General features: G+C 43.9%; 2 protein-coding genes across 3 annotated transcripts in view; both read right to left on the reverse strand.

Annotated features, from left to right (window-relative positions):
• Window positions 1-296: 296 nt before the first annotated feature.
• LOC143150101 (uncharacterized) lies at window positions 297-628 on the reverse strand. Its single transcript, XM_076318138.1, has one exon. The coding sequence runs from the start codon at window positions 610-612 to the stop codon at window positions 310-312; it is 303 nt and encodes a 100-aa protein (XP_076174253.1). The 5' UTR covers window positions 613-628; the 3' UTR covers window positions 297-309.
• Window positions 629-830: 202 nt separating this feature from the next.
• The window catches only part of Ptx1 (pituitary homeobox homolog Ptx1), an 86,115-nt gene continuing 71,870 nt past the window's right edge, over window positions 831-15,075 (reverse strand). For both annotated transcript variants that reach the window (XM_076318137.1, XM_076318136.1), the window contains exon 4: window positions 831-1,632. In XM_076318137.1, the coding sequence (XP_076174252.1) occupies window positions 832-1,632 (801 nt within the window). In that variant the 3' untranslated portion in view covers window position 831. The remainder of the gene's footprint in view (window positions 1,633-15,075) is intronic.

Raw genomic sequence — 15,075 nt, forward strand, 5'->3', positions numbered from 1 at the left:
TACAACGTTGCTCTCTGCCGGCCGGGATCGGAATTTTCGTTAAATAGCGGTAAATAATCCGACGCGCGAAAAAAACGAACCGTCGATTCGGCTCGTGTACGGATTCACCGATCTGGCGAGTGGTGAAACTCGGGGAGAACCGGACTAACGGATCCCCGACGGTGCAACGGGAAGAAGAAGAAGAAGAAGAAAAAAAAAAAAAAAAACAAAAAAAAAAACAACAAAAAACTGGCGAGAGGATACTCGAGCGAATCGTTAGACCTCGGACATCGGTGGAGAACGTCATCGTCGCGAGGACGTTCGTTGTTCTCAGTCGTCGTCTCGCGGCAGAGAGAGTGTCTGCGACCCGGAAGCGATAGGCGTGGTCCAGCAGTCGAGCAACGAGGGCCAGTAACCGGTGGCGGTGGTTGCGTGTTGCCAGTAACTGGCCAATCCCGCGCCTCCAGCGGCGGCAGCGGCGGCGGTACCCGAACCACCGATACCGATCCCGACGCCAACGCCGATGCCACCGGGGGTGGTTACCGTTAGCTCGTCGCCGATACCCTCCGTTTCGATCGCGCTTCTGTCGTCCTCGATCTTCTGGTCCGCCGTGGCCCCGTCTTCGTCGTACATGAGGTAAGGGGGGTGCGAGGTGGTCGACGAGGGGCTCGAAGACAGGGTGGGCGAGGCGGCGGACCGGGGCCTGGGTCACTCTTGCGATCTGAGCCGATTGTCGTTCGGCTGTCCGGCGGATCCGATCGGTACCACCTGGCTACCACCGGCCAGGGAGCTGCCGGGATTCGCGGCGGTCACGGTGTGGCGGTGGGGGCTAGACGTAGCCCCCGCTTCGCCTCAGACTTGGGCCCCGGCGGCCCCGTTCACGTGGGCCTCCGCGCTGCTCGGCGAGTGGGGGTTCGTCTCGCCGGTGGTCGCCAGCGCGTATTGACACGCGCTAAGCGCGCCGCATCCCCCCACCAACGACGCTCTGGAACTGACCGGGCTACCGGCCGCCGAGACGGGCGTGCTGTCTATGCTGAACGAGCTGCCACTCAGACCGCTGTAACCGCTGCTGTGCTGCCTGGCCTTCAATCGGAGAGAGGCGATGCTGCTCGAGGTCATCTCCGGTGCACCGGCCGTTCGGTTGTGCGGTGTGTAAACAGGCGCACCGTAAGGGTGATGGGGCGCCGCGGGTGTCGCGTATGGACACGCGGCACCGGACGCCGCCACCGGTGAACTCGCCACACCCAAACCGGACCCCATTCCCGGTAACATGGAAGTGGCCGCCTGGCCCACCGAGACCGACATACCGCCCATGTGGCTACCCGCCACAGACGTTGCCGCGGCGTTGAAGCAGTTCACCGGGTTCACCTGCGTGTGATGGTGATGATGAGACGCTGTCGGGACCACCGAGCCCAACGTGTTCACCCACGGGAAACTCTTGCTGCCCAACGGTGACGGGACCTTGGCCGCCCAGTTGTTGTACGTGCTGTACGAGCTGTAAAGCGTGTCCGGGTCGGCGAACGGTTGACCGATGAAACCGTTCAGGCTGGCGGTGCTGAAACCAGTCTTGAACTCCGCCGCAGCCGCCGCGGCAGCGTTCATCGCGCTACGCTCCTTCTTCCGCCATTTCGCTCTTCGGTTCTTGAACCATACCTGCGAACAGACCGGAGACGCTCGGTTAGCTGCAACGAGTCGTGACGCGAGTTCGACGACCAGCGACGATCGGCTTTCGGAGACGTTTGGAAGATATCGAGGGGATTTGTTCTCGAAATTTTCTCTCGTCGATAACAGTTTTCTAGAAGTTTACATATTCGTTTATGGACATTTCGAGTAAATGTACAATTTTTGGATGTTAGAAAGGGGGACTCCAGTTCGACAAACTTGACCTTAAATACCTTTGGAACTCGCGGAGATTTGTTCTCGAAATTTTCTCTCGTCGATAACAGCTTTCTAGAAGTTTATATATTCGTTTATGGACATTTCGAGTAACTATACAATTTTTGGCTGTTAGAAAAGGGACCTCAATTTCGATAAACTCGATGGTAGTAAGGTATGATTGGATTAAGTTGAGTTAGATTTTTTTACACGAGCAACAAGGTAGCATGGAACTGAGAAACTCGAACATCGAGTAGGTACTCGAAGCGAGGCCAACAATATACATGTAAACTATTATATACATTGAAGTAAATGTAACGTAACGAGTAAAATTTTCTTCGAGCCAATTTTCTTTCTTTAACTTTTATCGTTCCAAGTTTCCAACAAAGTACACAGTACTAGAGACGTTCTTACCTATGACAGAAATTCGACAAAATGAAGGTCGAGATCCCCTTCTCCGAATAATTACCTAATTTTTTTCACGAAGATTTATCAATTGGATTTTCTAAATTTCGTCGATTTCGAAACAAATGAATTGGCATCGAACTTGGTTAATTTTCTACGTTTGTTTCAAGTATAATTGTCGCCTGGATCACGTAGAAAAACAAATTTTTTAAATTCAAGCGATGCGTTTAACGTTTTTGTTCCATTGTTTAAGGCCATCTTCGAAAGTAAGATCACCAAAGGGATTATTTGTACGAATATCGATTTCACTAGAATATGGTTGGCAATTTTGGTACAAATAAATATATGTACGCAAAATAATGTAACCAGCTACTTAGCAACGTCTTGAAGGTTAAGGTCGGATAATATTTGTCGAAAATTTCGCGCTCTTGGCTTCGCTTAAACGGTTCAAAATATCCGTAATCCTAAATAACCACGGTGCTCGTTCGTTACACAGGAAAGAGAAAAGTTCTTCCACTGTACCTTGACGCGGTGGTTCTTAAGCCGTTTAAGCCCGCGTTACGGTTTAGAAAAGGATTCTTAATCGTTTTGGGCTCGCGACCTAATTTAGAGAGAAGAAACACAGCACGGTTGTTAACCGTGAATAATTATAGCGACAATTTTCAAAATTGCAACGAATAAAACTTCGTTAGATTCGTTGTCAAACGTTCGTGACGGTTGAGAGTCGCTGTCTTATGGAGGCACACGAGACACTAGGTAAAGAAAAACAATTTATTGAACTTTCTGAAGGGAAACATTGAATGCATTTTCTTACGGTTTAACTCGTTTAAGAATACAAAGTTTACAAACGGTTTACAAATATGTTCGACGAAAGACATAACAAAATGGCGACGGAAGGTCCATTGCCGCGAGATGTGTTTCGAATGCGACGTTTTTCGGTTGTACCGAAGGTAATCTGAAGCAGAAATAAAACACCTTAAAATATAATATAATTGTATATTATAAAAATAGAAATATATATTACCCCCCCTTTGTTATCTATATTATCCATGTATAAAAAAATATATTATCCAGTCTTTGTCGTGTCCCGTTTGAAAATTTTTTCTCGATCAAAAGTTTGACGTTCGAACTCGAGAAACGGAAATTTCTGGAAAAATTGATTCATTTCTTTTTTATGAAAATAAAAAGGTCGCGCGACAAAGACCGTTTCGTTTCACCCAGCAGAAGTTTGTCACGCGTTTTAACGATACAGTTTCGAGAAAAACGAGTTCAAGGCTCGACGTGAGGTTAAAACGCGTATAAATTTTTTTTTTCAACTTACATCGAGTCGACCGTAAAGCAAGCTCTCCAGGGACTCGGCAGCCTCTAGAATTTTAATTCTCGCTCGTCCGCGATGTATTCTTGCGTTTTTTGTCGTACGTTCGAAGCTTAGCTCGGCAGATTCGGTCGTCCTCCGCAATGGCGTACTCACAAGCACGGTACACCGTAGGAATGTCCACGGTGGTGAGTAATCTTCGTTGAGGATACGTTAGCAACGAAAGTTAATTTAATAATTTAACGACAAGAACGTCGTTGATCTTAGTTTTTGAAGCAAATTTCCTATTTACATCGTTAGCAACGAAAGCTGTTAATTTAACGACAAGAACGTCGTTGATCCTAGTTTTTGGAGTAAATTTCCTATTTACATCATTAGCAACGGAAGCTGTTAATTTAACGACAAGAACGTCGTTGATCCTAGTTTTTGGAGCAAATTTCCTATTTATATAGTTAACAACGAAAGTTGTTAATTTAACGATAAGAACGTCATTGATCCTAGTTTTTGGAGCGATTTTCCTATTTATATCGTTCCAGTTCTCGTTATTGCTTCGTGTCGATTCAATATGGCGCTCCAACGAGGTATTCGTGTCGTATTCACTCTGAAATGCTCGTATATCGGTCGAACAGCTTTTAAGATATCAGAGGCACTTCCTTATAGTCGTGTTTGTACAGTGTTGCCAACCCTCGACGTATGAACGCATTTAGAAACACGTTAAATGCCATAAAATTAGCTCCGGGCTAGGCTAAAGGCCTAACTGGAGGTTCGACAATCTTTACACCAGTCGAAGATGATAAATTAGGCTTGGTTCGACATCATCAAGTCTTGTTAATTTTCCTTTCAGTATTTTGTGTCTTGTTTCTTCGTCTTCTCATTCAAATTTTCCTTTTCTTGACTTTTCTCGACTTTTCTCGACTTTTCTTGACACACACCTTACGTTGATCCCATGACTCCTTCACACAGTTTTTCTGTACTTTTTTAAACATTCAATCCACTCACAATTTTGTTCTTATTGGTTCCAATTCTTCCACCAATTAGAAGCTACATCGATTGTGATAGTTCTTCGATAACTATCTATCTCAACAAACTTTCAGAGATCATCTTCAACAGATCCTGGACAACCATCTACCTTCGTCAAGTCCTCGCCGATCATTTATCTCACCATTATCACCTTCAATACTTTCTCGACAATCATATGCCTTCGCGTCTATCTCTTCGCAAGTTTCGCTTAATTTGTATTTACCTTTACTTTCGATAAATCGTTATTATTGGACGTCGCGTACAATTTCGTGCTCCTGATTCATCGATCTCGCAAGATTAATTTGGCACGTGACACGTGTTAATTATTACACCGCTCAAGATACATTTGATCCAATCCAGCTGGATCTGACCAAGAAACATTTGATCTTTCGAGACAGATTTGACACGAAACATACATAGTTCGATGTCGTACCATCGCGCGTTGCCAACTGCATCGCAATTGCGAGTAAAAAAATAAAAAGAGGTATCCGTTTTTTATTTTCTTCGCCGAAATTTCTTCCAACGTTCGATGACGGTGACGACTCTCGAAAATCCTGACTCGTCGTGACGAATTCTTGACATTGTTCGTAATCGTGTCGCGCTACGAAACGAACAGCTCATCTTAACACGTAACACTGTTGGATGAGAGTTCCGGATAATGATAAGACACGAGGAAGCCGATTATCTGCTCCAAATGTTCGAGTCACTCGACAAGTTTCGAATCTTTCTCGTTCATAATTCGACGACATCGTCAATTTACAAGAAACGGCACCAAAATTTGCATACTTCAAAAAAATAAACCGAAATCACGATTTTTTTTTCTTCAAATTTACAGAGGCTCGTGTGCTCCCGTAAAGAGTAACAATGGATTTTTTAAATTCTGCAACAGTCACGATAATTCGAATTTTGCTTTCGAATCGTACAAACCGCGTCCATTTTATTTTACAATATTTTTATCTGTAGTACCTTTCGTTCGAAGATATTTCTTACATTCTTAGATTTGCGATTATACCGTGCTTCTTCGTATAGTAATTTTTCAATTCTTGATCTCGCGATCGTTGTTTTCGAAGATGGCCTTAAACAACTGGAAAACGTTAAAAGTATCGCTCGAGTCGATGCATTAAACGATCTTATTATCGTTTAACGTCCGCTACAACTGTACGCCTTCGAGAGTCACGAGAACTATCTTCTACACTCGAAAGAACTATCTTTTACACTAATCCTGTTTTTAACGCGATAAATGAAATGCCAATGATTGGACAATTCGAGCCGATCGAAACGTTTCGTCGATTATTCGTATTCGATCGATTCACTACGAATGAGCGATAATACAACGAGCGTTTTGCACTTTCGCGATAAATCGTCTTAGCGACAACTCCAATTGTCGATAAACCAGCGCTACAAAAGAGTTCCGACATACCTCGAAAATCTCGATCACTCGAGTACTTGATAAATAGTTTTATTATCAAACCAGTGATCGAAGCGCCGTACGGTGTATCCGCGATGGTAAATCGAGGAATTGTCAATTCACGTTTGCTTCTACTTAAATTCGAACAACCGTCTTGGAAGTGGATACTCGATCGAACACCGTGCAAATAAAATATACCATGGTACCCATCGATTCGTGGACACGTATTTCGCGGTCAAACGTTTTACAACGGAAAGCGGACCGGCCACGAAACATGTTTTACGCGTTTTAAAATTTCTTTACCTCGCGTATTTTATCCGGTGGTATATTTCACGAAGAGGTGTACACCGGTGAACTTTGTAACGTAAAAGTGCAACGGTGGCGGTCGTTATTGTAACCGTAACGTTCGAATAATTTTCCACGTTACGATTTTGTTGTTCCACGAGGCACCGATTCAAGGGCAGTCCGCAAAGGAAATACACGATTTCGCAAGAAAATCGCGATACGCGCGAAAAGCGACGGAACGCTGCCGAGCACGACAATTAACGACAATTATCTTATCTAATCTGGCGTGAAATCATTACGAGTCCGTTTGAAAAAGCAATTGCACCGTATCGAAAAAGCTCCCCGCGTCCGAGGCGTGCATACACAGCCACTTTTCTTAATCGGACAATCGTCGTCGTAATTTATCGCCAAGCGTCGTTTCTCGTCCGTTCTGCTCGCGAGTCTCTTGCACTGGAAGCTCTTCCCGCGTCGTCGCGACGCCGCGCCGTCGCCAAAAATCCATACGCAAAATCCGGCCCCCCTCCGTTATTTTTTTGCTCGAATTGTCTTCGTCGACGCATTGCTCTCGACATCAAGGGCACTTGCTCCGGGCCCAGGACTTATTCTTACTTGTAACACTTGGGGCATTTGTTAAATACTTCCACATTTTCTACTAAACGAACGAATGAAATTATACCGAACGAGGTATTTAATTTTGTTCAATGCCCTTTTAGAACTGTACGATTCTTGCAGTAAATATAAGTTAGAAACTATAAGGGAGAACATACTAGGGTATTTAATAAGTTTTGTCGTTTCTTCCATTGTAAAAAAATACTACGACACTTTGACTTTGAATGTATGTAAATGTACGAATGTGTCGACAGATCTACGTGAAACTTTACACATGTTCATCAAACGATAGTAACATCTTTAGAAAAATAAAACGACGAACGACAAAATTTATCGAGAATTTTTTTAAAATATAGACTTTTAAATTATTACACCGTGCGCTAATTAGTCCCAACAATTGTATCAAAGTTATCCGAGGGATACAAAAGAGAATATTATGTACCTCGAACATGTAACGAATAAAAAGAACTAAACTCTAAGTATCGATACAATAATAAAAACACTAAAAATATAGTTATTGCCATATTCGTATATTCTCGCCGCTGTACTAGATTACTCGATAAGTTCTGTCGTTCGATGAAACTTATTGAACAATACTACATTGAACAGTACTATTCGATAAGTTTGCTCGAACGACAAAACTTATTGAGCAGTACTACATTGAACAGTACTACTCGACAAGTTTTCTCGAACGACGAAACTTATCGAAGAACCTATTATATCTATAAAACGTTCTTTTCCGAGAACTATAGACTTCCAAACGACTACATCGTAGACTACAACAACCCTTGAAAACTTTTCAATCGCGTTAAAACAGGACCAAAGGGCCCCGGAATCTCTCAAGGTGCGACACGGTTAACGTATGTCCCGCGTACATCGCGACCCCCCAAGCGGAGGAACGAAACGCGGGAAATTTGAATCGCGTAAGGTCGTTCCGGCGAGATTTTCGCGGGGTCCCGTACGCCGGTATTACTCATGTACACCAATAGGGAAAAGCAACGGTGATTCTGCTCGGTAGACGGCTAGTCCCGAGACAAATGGCAAGAAAACCCCGGCGAGCTCCTCCATCCTGAAATATGATGGCGTTAATTCAAGGTGGCTCTCTCCCGCGTTCGATACCGAACGAAGGGTGGGGGTGAACCTCGTCAGCCGTTTCCACCCTCTACCCAGTTCCTATTCGCCCTTCAACCTCGACGCCATATCCCTTCGTTCGTTCGCGTTGCTTTTCCCATGGTGCCCACCCTGCACGACCCCCGACAATTATACGGGTGGTTGCACTTAGATACACGTCGCTCTCGCGTAACTGTAAGGCAACGAACGAACGTAACACCGCGCGAGGAGGGTCCCACCAGGAGGGTAGAAGCTGTCTTCTTCGGGGAGGAGGAGAGCTCGAAATAGAAAGGAGGGGGGAAATGGAAGATATCGAGGGGAAAACGACGACGGGGGCGGTCGGTGGATCCTCCGCAAGATGGATGGGCACAGGATCGCGCCGTGGAAACGCTAAGAGGCGCGACGAGTCATTGAAAGCGGGGTAGAAGACTGGCTAATGAAGAATAATGCTCCACCTTCGCCGATTAGTCTCGAAATCGCCGTGTGGCCGCGCGCTTTTTGACCTCTCGCGGCGTTACGACGCGTACCATCGCGAGGATTATTGGGTTTAACCTCCGTTGGGTAGCGTTGTTGTTTATCGATCGAGAACCATTTTCCTTTGCGGTTCACCGGTTCTGAATTTCAGCGGTTTGGCTAAGTTTAACGGAACTCTGTCGAGACGACGAACGTGTCTTTGTTAGAGCTTTCGAACGGGGTGTTTTTTAATCTTTTTAGGTGGAAAGTATAAACGGAGACAGTATAGAAGAGTGTTCTTTTTTTTTAGTAACACCATTTCCGATTGAAAGATGACTGTCAGTTGTCATAGAATCTGAAGCAACTGGACGTGGTACCGCACCGTGGAAAATTGCAAGATTTCGCGTTTAAAGGTTGCGTTTTGTGAGATGTTGAAATTTACGAAATGTAGAAGCGAAAAGGTTGCGTTCAATGAGTAATTTTCATTCTAAGGAATATCATCGAGGTTCTGGATTTCTGAACAAGAATTGCATTTCTCAGTTTCCAATTTTCCGTGGACCGGTTAATTCGCAATGAAATGAATAAACGCAAGGAAACGTTAAAAGATGTCAACGCGTTATTGGAAGTCAATTTTTAACGCTCGATCAAGGATAAGACCTTTATTGGCTTTGCGGAACGATTGGATTTACTTTCCTTTGTTATCGACGCGCATAAAATATCTCCGTGCCATTGTTAAGAATAAAATGCAAATTTACGGCAGTGTTGCTAAACGTTTGGAAGATAGACGCTCGTTCGTTTAACTTTGAAACAATGAAGCCGATTCATTTATCGCAAATTGATATTGCCCGAGCGTGATAAAGTCCGCGGTAAAGGATAGAAAAATACGAAGCATCGCTTCGATTAATTTTACGATTCGAAACACGATTTTCAAAACAGAAAGAAGAGAAGGAAAACCCGAAACGAGCTATTCTTCAATTTTGGATGCCGTTTTTTAATCGTCGTTCGAAATTTAACTCTATTTTTCCCTACTCACCCTTGTTCCTTCCTTAAACGCAATCTCTCAACACCAATGACGATTCTCCACCCTTGGATATAATTTTTCGTTCGTCGTTCGCAATTTAACTTTCTTTTCCTCTACTTTCCCTTGTCTCTTCCTTAGACGCAATCTCTCGACACCAATGACGATTCATCGTATACACCTTGAGCGCCTTAGCGAGGATAATTAATTATTTTACAGTTCGGACCATCCTAAACGATTCCCCACCCTTGGACATAATGTTTCGTTCGTCGTTCGCAATTTAACTCTCCTTTCCCCTGCCCTCCCTTGTTTCTTCCGTAAACGCAATCTCTCGACACCGACGACGATTCATCTTACACACGTTGTGCGTCCCATCGACGATAATTCAACACCGCCGTGAATCGTGAAAGCACAGCGCAAGCGTCTTCCCCCGTACACAACGTAGAGAATCCCAGCGAAAAGGCAGGCGGCGTGCTGGGGAGGACGAAAAAATATTTCCCGTTCGTTCCACGGCGTATAACCAAACTTTTCCTTCGCGCGGAACATCATTGGATTTCACGAAGCAACCCCGTAGACATGACACGGGGCGACGGTAAGCCAAGAGGGGGAGTAAACTCGATAGGGCAGAACGGCGGTACGGCGGGCGAAAGATGCCGTGGCTCGAGAATCAATAAACTCTCGGAAGGCGCGCGCGAGTCGTTGGTATACACACAAGGCCGCGCCCATAAACTTTAACAGCATCTCGGGGAAATCTTGCCGTCAGGCTCGCTCGAGAACGAGCCCGATGCCCGGGTCCCTGGCTCGTAAACTCGATGAACGAACTTTCCAATCGTGGACGCCGCGACGAAAGTCAACGGATTAGCCAACGTGCAGACGGTTTTTAGTCGACGATCGGCAACGCGTGTACCGCGAGTTCGCGACCTACCTCGTGTACAAGGCGCTCCGTACGATGAAGTACGAACGGGGTGGAGGAGATTCTGTAGCTCGAAACGAGACGAAAATCAAGAACAGAAAAATTGCGTTAAAGGCTTCATTTGCGATCATGATACCATGTGTACCACGAGTTCGCGACTGTCCTCGTATACAAGGCGCTCTGTACAATGAATTATAAACAGGGTGGGAGAGATTCTGTAGCTCGAAACGAGACGAAAATCAAGAACAGAAAAATTGCGTTAAAGGCTTCATTTGCGATCATGATACCATGTGTACCACGAGTTCGCGACTGTCCTCGTGTACAAGGTGCTCCGAACAATGAAGTACGAACGGGGTAGAGAAGATTCTGTAGCTCGAAACGAGACGAAAATCAAGAACAGGAAAATTGCGTCAAAGGCTTCATTTGCGATCATGATACCATGTGTACTACGAGTTCGCGACTGTCCTCGTATACAAGGCGCTCTGTACAATGAATTATAAACAGGGTGGGAGAGATTCTGTAGCTCGAAACGAGACGAAAATCAACAACAAGAAAATTGCATTGAAGGCTCCCTTTTCGAGAAAAATGCACTTGAGGATCCCTTGAGTATGTATCTAACTAGTAATTGATATTACCGGTTTCATAACAGCTGCTATGATCGTTTTTGTGCACGATATAATGCTAGGGCTTAATTTACAATTATAACACCGCGTGTACCACGAGTTCGCGACTGTCCTCGTATACAAGGCACTCCGTACGATGAATAACGAGGTGGGAGAGATTCTGTAGCTCGAAACAAGATGAAAATTAAGAATAAGAAAATTGCATTGAAGGCTCCTTTTTCGAGAAGAATGCATTTAAAGATCCCTCGAGTATGTACCTAACTAGTAATTAATGTTACTACTTCCATAACAGCTGGTATAGTCGTTTTTATGATCGTTCTTACGCCTCAAGTAAGGTCAAGCAGTGCATTATTACGTTGGCTCCTACTTTATCGTGTCTATTAGGCTGATGTTTGAATTTTTATATAGGTATCTCCCGTTTGAATTAGTTTACCTACGATTATAATGTTTCTTCTCCTTTTTAAATTATTGCATTATATAATATTATTTCTCTTATTCTTCGTTCCGCGGATTTGGATTGTTCACGAAACCGTGAACTTGTTTACGTTTCTACCTCTGTTATAAAAAAATCACCTATTTTTCATTTTCATTACAGACGATCTTCCACTACAGTCTCAATCCAGTCAGCCTTTGTTGTTCGCCGATGACAAGATTTTTAATGTTGTATTCAGCCTTTTAATTGCCCGATACATCGAAGAATGGTGTTGGGTCTACGGTATGAATCTCAATCTGACTAAATGTAATATAATGCGTTCATGTCGAGAATCCCTTAGAATTTGCGTATAAATTAAGTGGCTATACTCTATCCTCAACTTCCGAAGTACGCGACTTGGGCGTCCGGTTCGCATCCCTCTTAAACTTCCCTTCCCATATACATATATAATGTGACATAGTTAGAAATTCTTCCAAGTCTTTAGGTTTTTCGAGGCGTTGTTCCATTTTACAAGTGTTCATTCCGTTAAGAATGTAAGACTAAGTTTGCAGTATGCATCCGGTTATCGGATCAGTGAATAACTTATTGAAAGATATTTATTAAAAGATGGACATTTTTGACCATAACTACGAAGCACAGTCACGTACGAAGAGAAACTTTAAGCCTCTTGAATATCGTAAAATAGTGGCGGACTTTCTTTCTATTTTTAAAATTATTAATGACACTATGCGTTGTCCACCGCTCCTATCCTGCATTAACTTCTATGGTCCCGGTAGGCCATTTAGGTTTACTCGTACTTTCTTATCCAAGAGGTACTCAACATCTCGTTTTACTCTCTCCGACCCAGTCTGTAGAATATGTTCTGTATGCAACAAACATTGTACAACTATTGATATCTTTGACATTTCTATTTCTGTCTTTAGGAGCTAAATTCGTAATGTTTCCTACAATAGTTTTACGTCGTTTTAAATATGCACGATGTATTATATTATTTAGATACGTTCGAAATTGGTCTTCGCATTGAAAGACGCTCTTCTCGCAAATAAATCTACATTTAATATCAAACAATCTTTTCAAATCTTCGGTAATTTTTCTTTACTAAAAAGATTTACAGTTAATAAAACCAGAATATTCTTCAACCGTTTGAATGTCAAATTACGTTTCGTCAATTTAAAAAATTTCAATACCATCGACAATTTTGTCAAAACCAAACCAATTGCGTTCAGAAACCGAGTGGACGATTTTTCATCCAATCTCCAAATGTACAAGATACTCCTTCCATACTCGAATACCCTAACACACGATTATTTACGTAACCTAGCTGTCACAAAGCTCACAAAAGTATCCTCAAAAACTTCCTTAAGAACGAATCTTCGATTCTCTTCGTTTCCATTCGAATGACCAAAGTTTGACATGGAAAGAGCGTTTGTTCTACATTTGTTTGTTCTACGTTTGTTGTACTGTTGACTCGACGATACTATTCGTTCGTTGTATCGATACTATAGTATCGACGATACTAATTATTCGTAATTCCTCGAGAAATTAGAGATCGTTTAAGGGTTTGCTCGGGCACCCGGAGGATCGATCAAGCGTTTCGTAGGTGGTTGCTGGAAGTACTCGCGACGTCGTTTCGGTGTTCGAATCGTGGCAGCGGAGACGCCATAAATCGAATCCAATGTTTTCCGCTCGACAACCGCTCGAACAATGGCTCCCGTCGCGTCATCCGGGCAAGAAAACCTCATCAAATCACGACCCCTCGCCACCGCGTAAGCCTCCGCGCACGGCTCAATCTACGAAAGCTTATATAAATGTAATGAGACCGTGACCGGGCCTACCTCATCAATCAACCCCCACACCGACCGACCACCGTCTCCCCAACTCGTGGCCCATCGGCTTCCCTCGGTCTTCTTCCGTGCCCCGTATACGTTCGGACACAGTTATATAGACACCCCCCGAAAACGCTGCACCGTACGAGGTAATCCCGTGACTTAACAACGGGCCCCGAACAATCGGATAACCGCGATTCGTTTCGTACGGTTGTTCGATACCAACGCCGTTAGCCTCTTTTTATTACGTAAGCGTCTCAATTACCGACAAATTTATCAACAGTGCGACGAATTCGACGGAGTTCGTTCGCGAACGATCGCGTCCTCGCGTCGAACGAGGGAAGATTTTTTTTTATTCGTTTCTTTTTTTTTTTTTTTGAATTATTTTCTCGAAGAAGAAATTTGTTTACATAAATTCATAGTATTTTTTTATTATTTCTAATTGTACACTTACTCGAACGTAAGATTCGTTAACGACTTTTCAACGAGCTCGTTGCGCAAATAAAAATAATGACAAAACACTATGGATTCGTGTTTCCATGGTGCAATCCTTCACAGCTCGATTATTAGTATAAATCGACTATAATTGTACCGAAACAAAAATTCTGCAAATGTACCGAAACATAGTTATCAACCTGCGGAGCACGTGTTACCGAAAGTGTATCTCCGAATACGATCTTCAGAAGATCACTGTACTTCGACGTTTCCAATTGTTTCGTATTTCAATTCTCTCCTTTTTCTGTCCCAACGAGCCGTATATTCGCGAAACGCGCCACCAAAGCGAAACGGAATATTTTCGTGCACTTGCGGAAATGCATACCGCCGAGCGCTGCGCTTACCTGGAACCAACGACCTCCGATCCGACACTCGTGGAAATATCCACGATCGTAAAAGCAGCCGTTCTTCGCGAACGACGAATCGCTCGTGGCTCCTGCAATGACAAACAATTCGCGTTCGACGAGTTACAGGCCCCGGGGTTCCGATCGAGCGTACGAACATTTTTCTAACGATACAGTTAGAAGTACGTAACTGTGGAGAATGACCCGTTCAAATCGAATATTTTCGAAATTTCTACAGTACCTGTAGAAAGGTATCGTAGAAATAGGGTGAATATTAGAGAGTAGACTGAACCATTTAAATCGACCCAGTCGAATATTTTCGAAGTTTCAAGAATTAAAATGAAAAGAAACGAATGCATGAAAGAATATAGAGTGCAAGAGAAGCGCGAGAGAGCCTAGTCTAGGGAGGATTCTGGTAGGATTGTGAGCTTTATTTTAAATAAAGCTATTACTAATCTTAAAAGAGTTTCTTTACTTCTCGTATCTCTGAACCTTCATCCACACGGGGTTTAAAAATGATGATCTCTCTCTATATACAAACGATCTAGAAACGATCTTCACCGAAAACGAAGCAAGTGTATAATTATCGGACACGTGTTGAAAAAATGTTCCCAGGAATAGAAAGACGGTCGGGTATCGATCTGAAAGAGTGACCCACAAAAGGAGGATGCTTATCGATATCGCGACAACGCTACAAACGATCGAAAAAACCGGGCTGCATCGAGACACGGGAGGTCGGAATCGCTATCGAAGTGACCGATCGTGAAACGCGTACGCACACGTCCGAAGACGATCGAGTGCGTTGAAAAACGTTCGTAGAAGAAGAACACGCGCGTTCGGTGGCATCGGTAGAGAAACGTCTGACGCATACGTTGTACGCGGTGGTCTGACGCCGATAGGAAATCCCCCTTTAAGGAGCGGACACGAGAGGCGATGGAGGCGAAGGAGGAACATCGCGTGGAGG

Source organism: Ptiloglossa arizonensis, chromosome 8 (genome assembly GCF_051014685.1).
Source record: "Ptiloglossa arizonensis isolate GNS036 chromosome 8, iyPtiAriz1_principal, whole genome shotgun sequence".
NCBI lineage: Eukaryota > Metazoa > Arthropoda > Insecta > Hymenoptera > Colletidae > Ptiloglossa > Ptiloglossa arizonensis.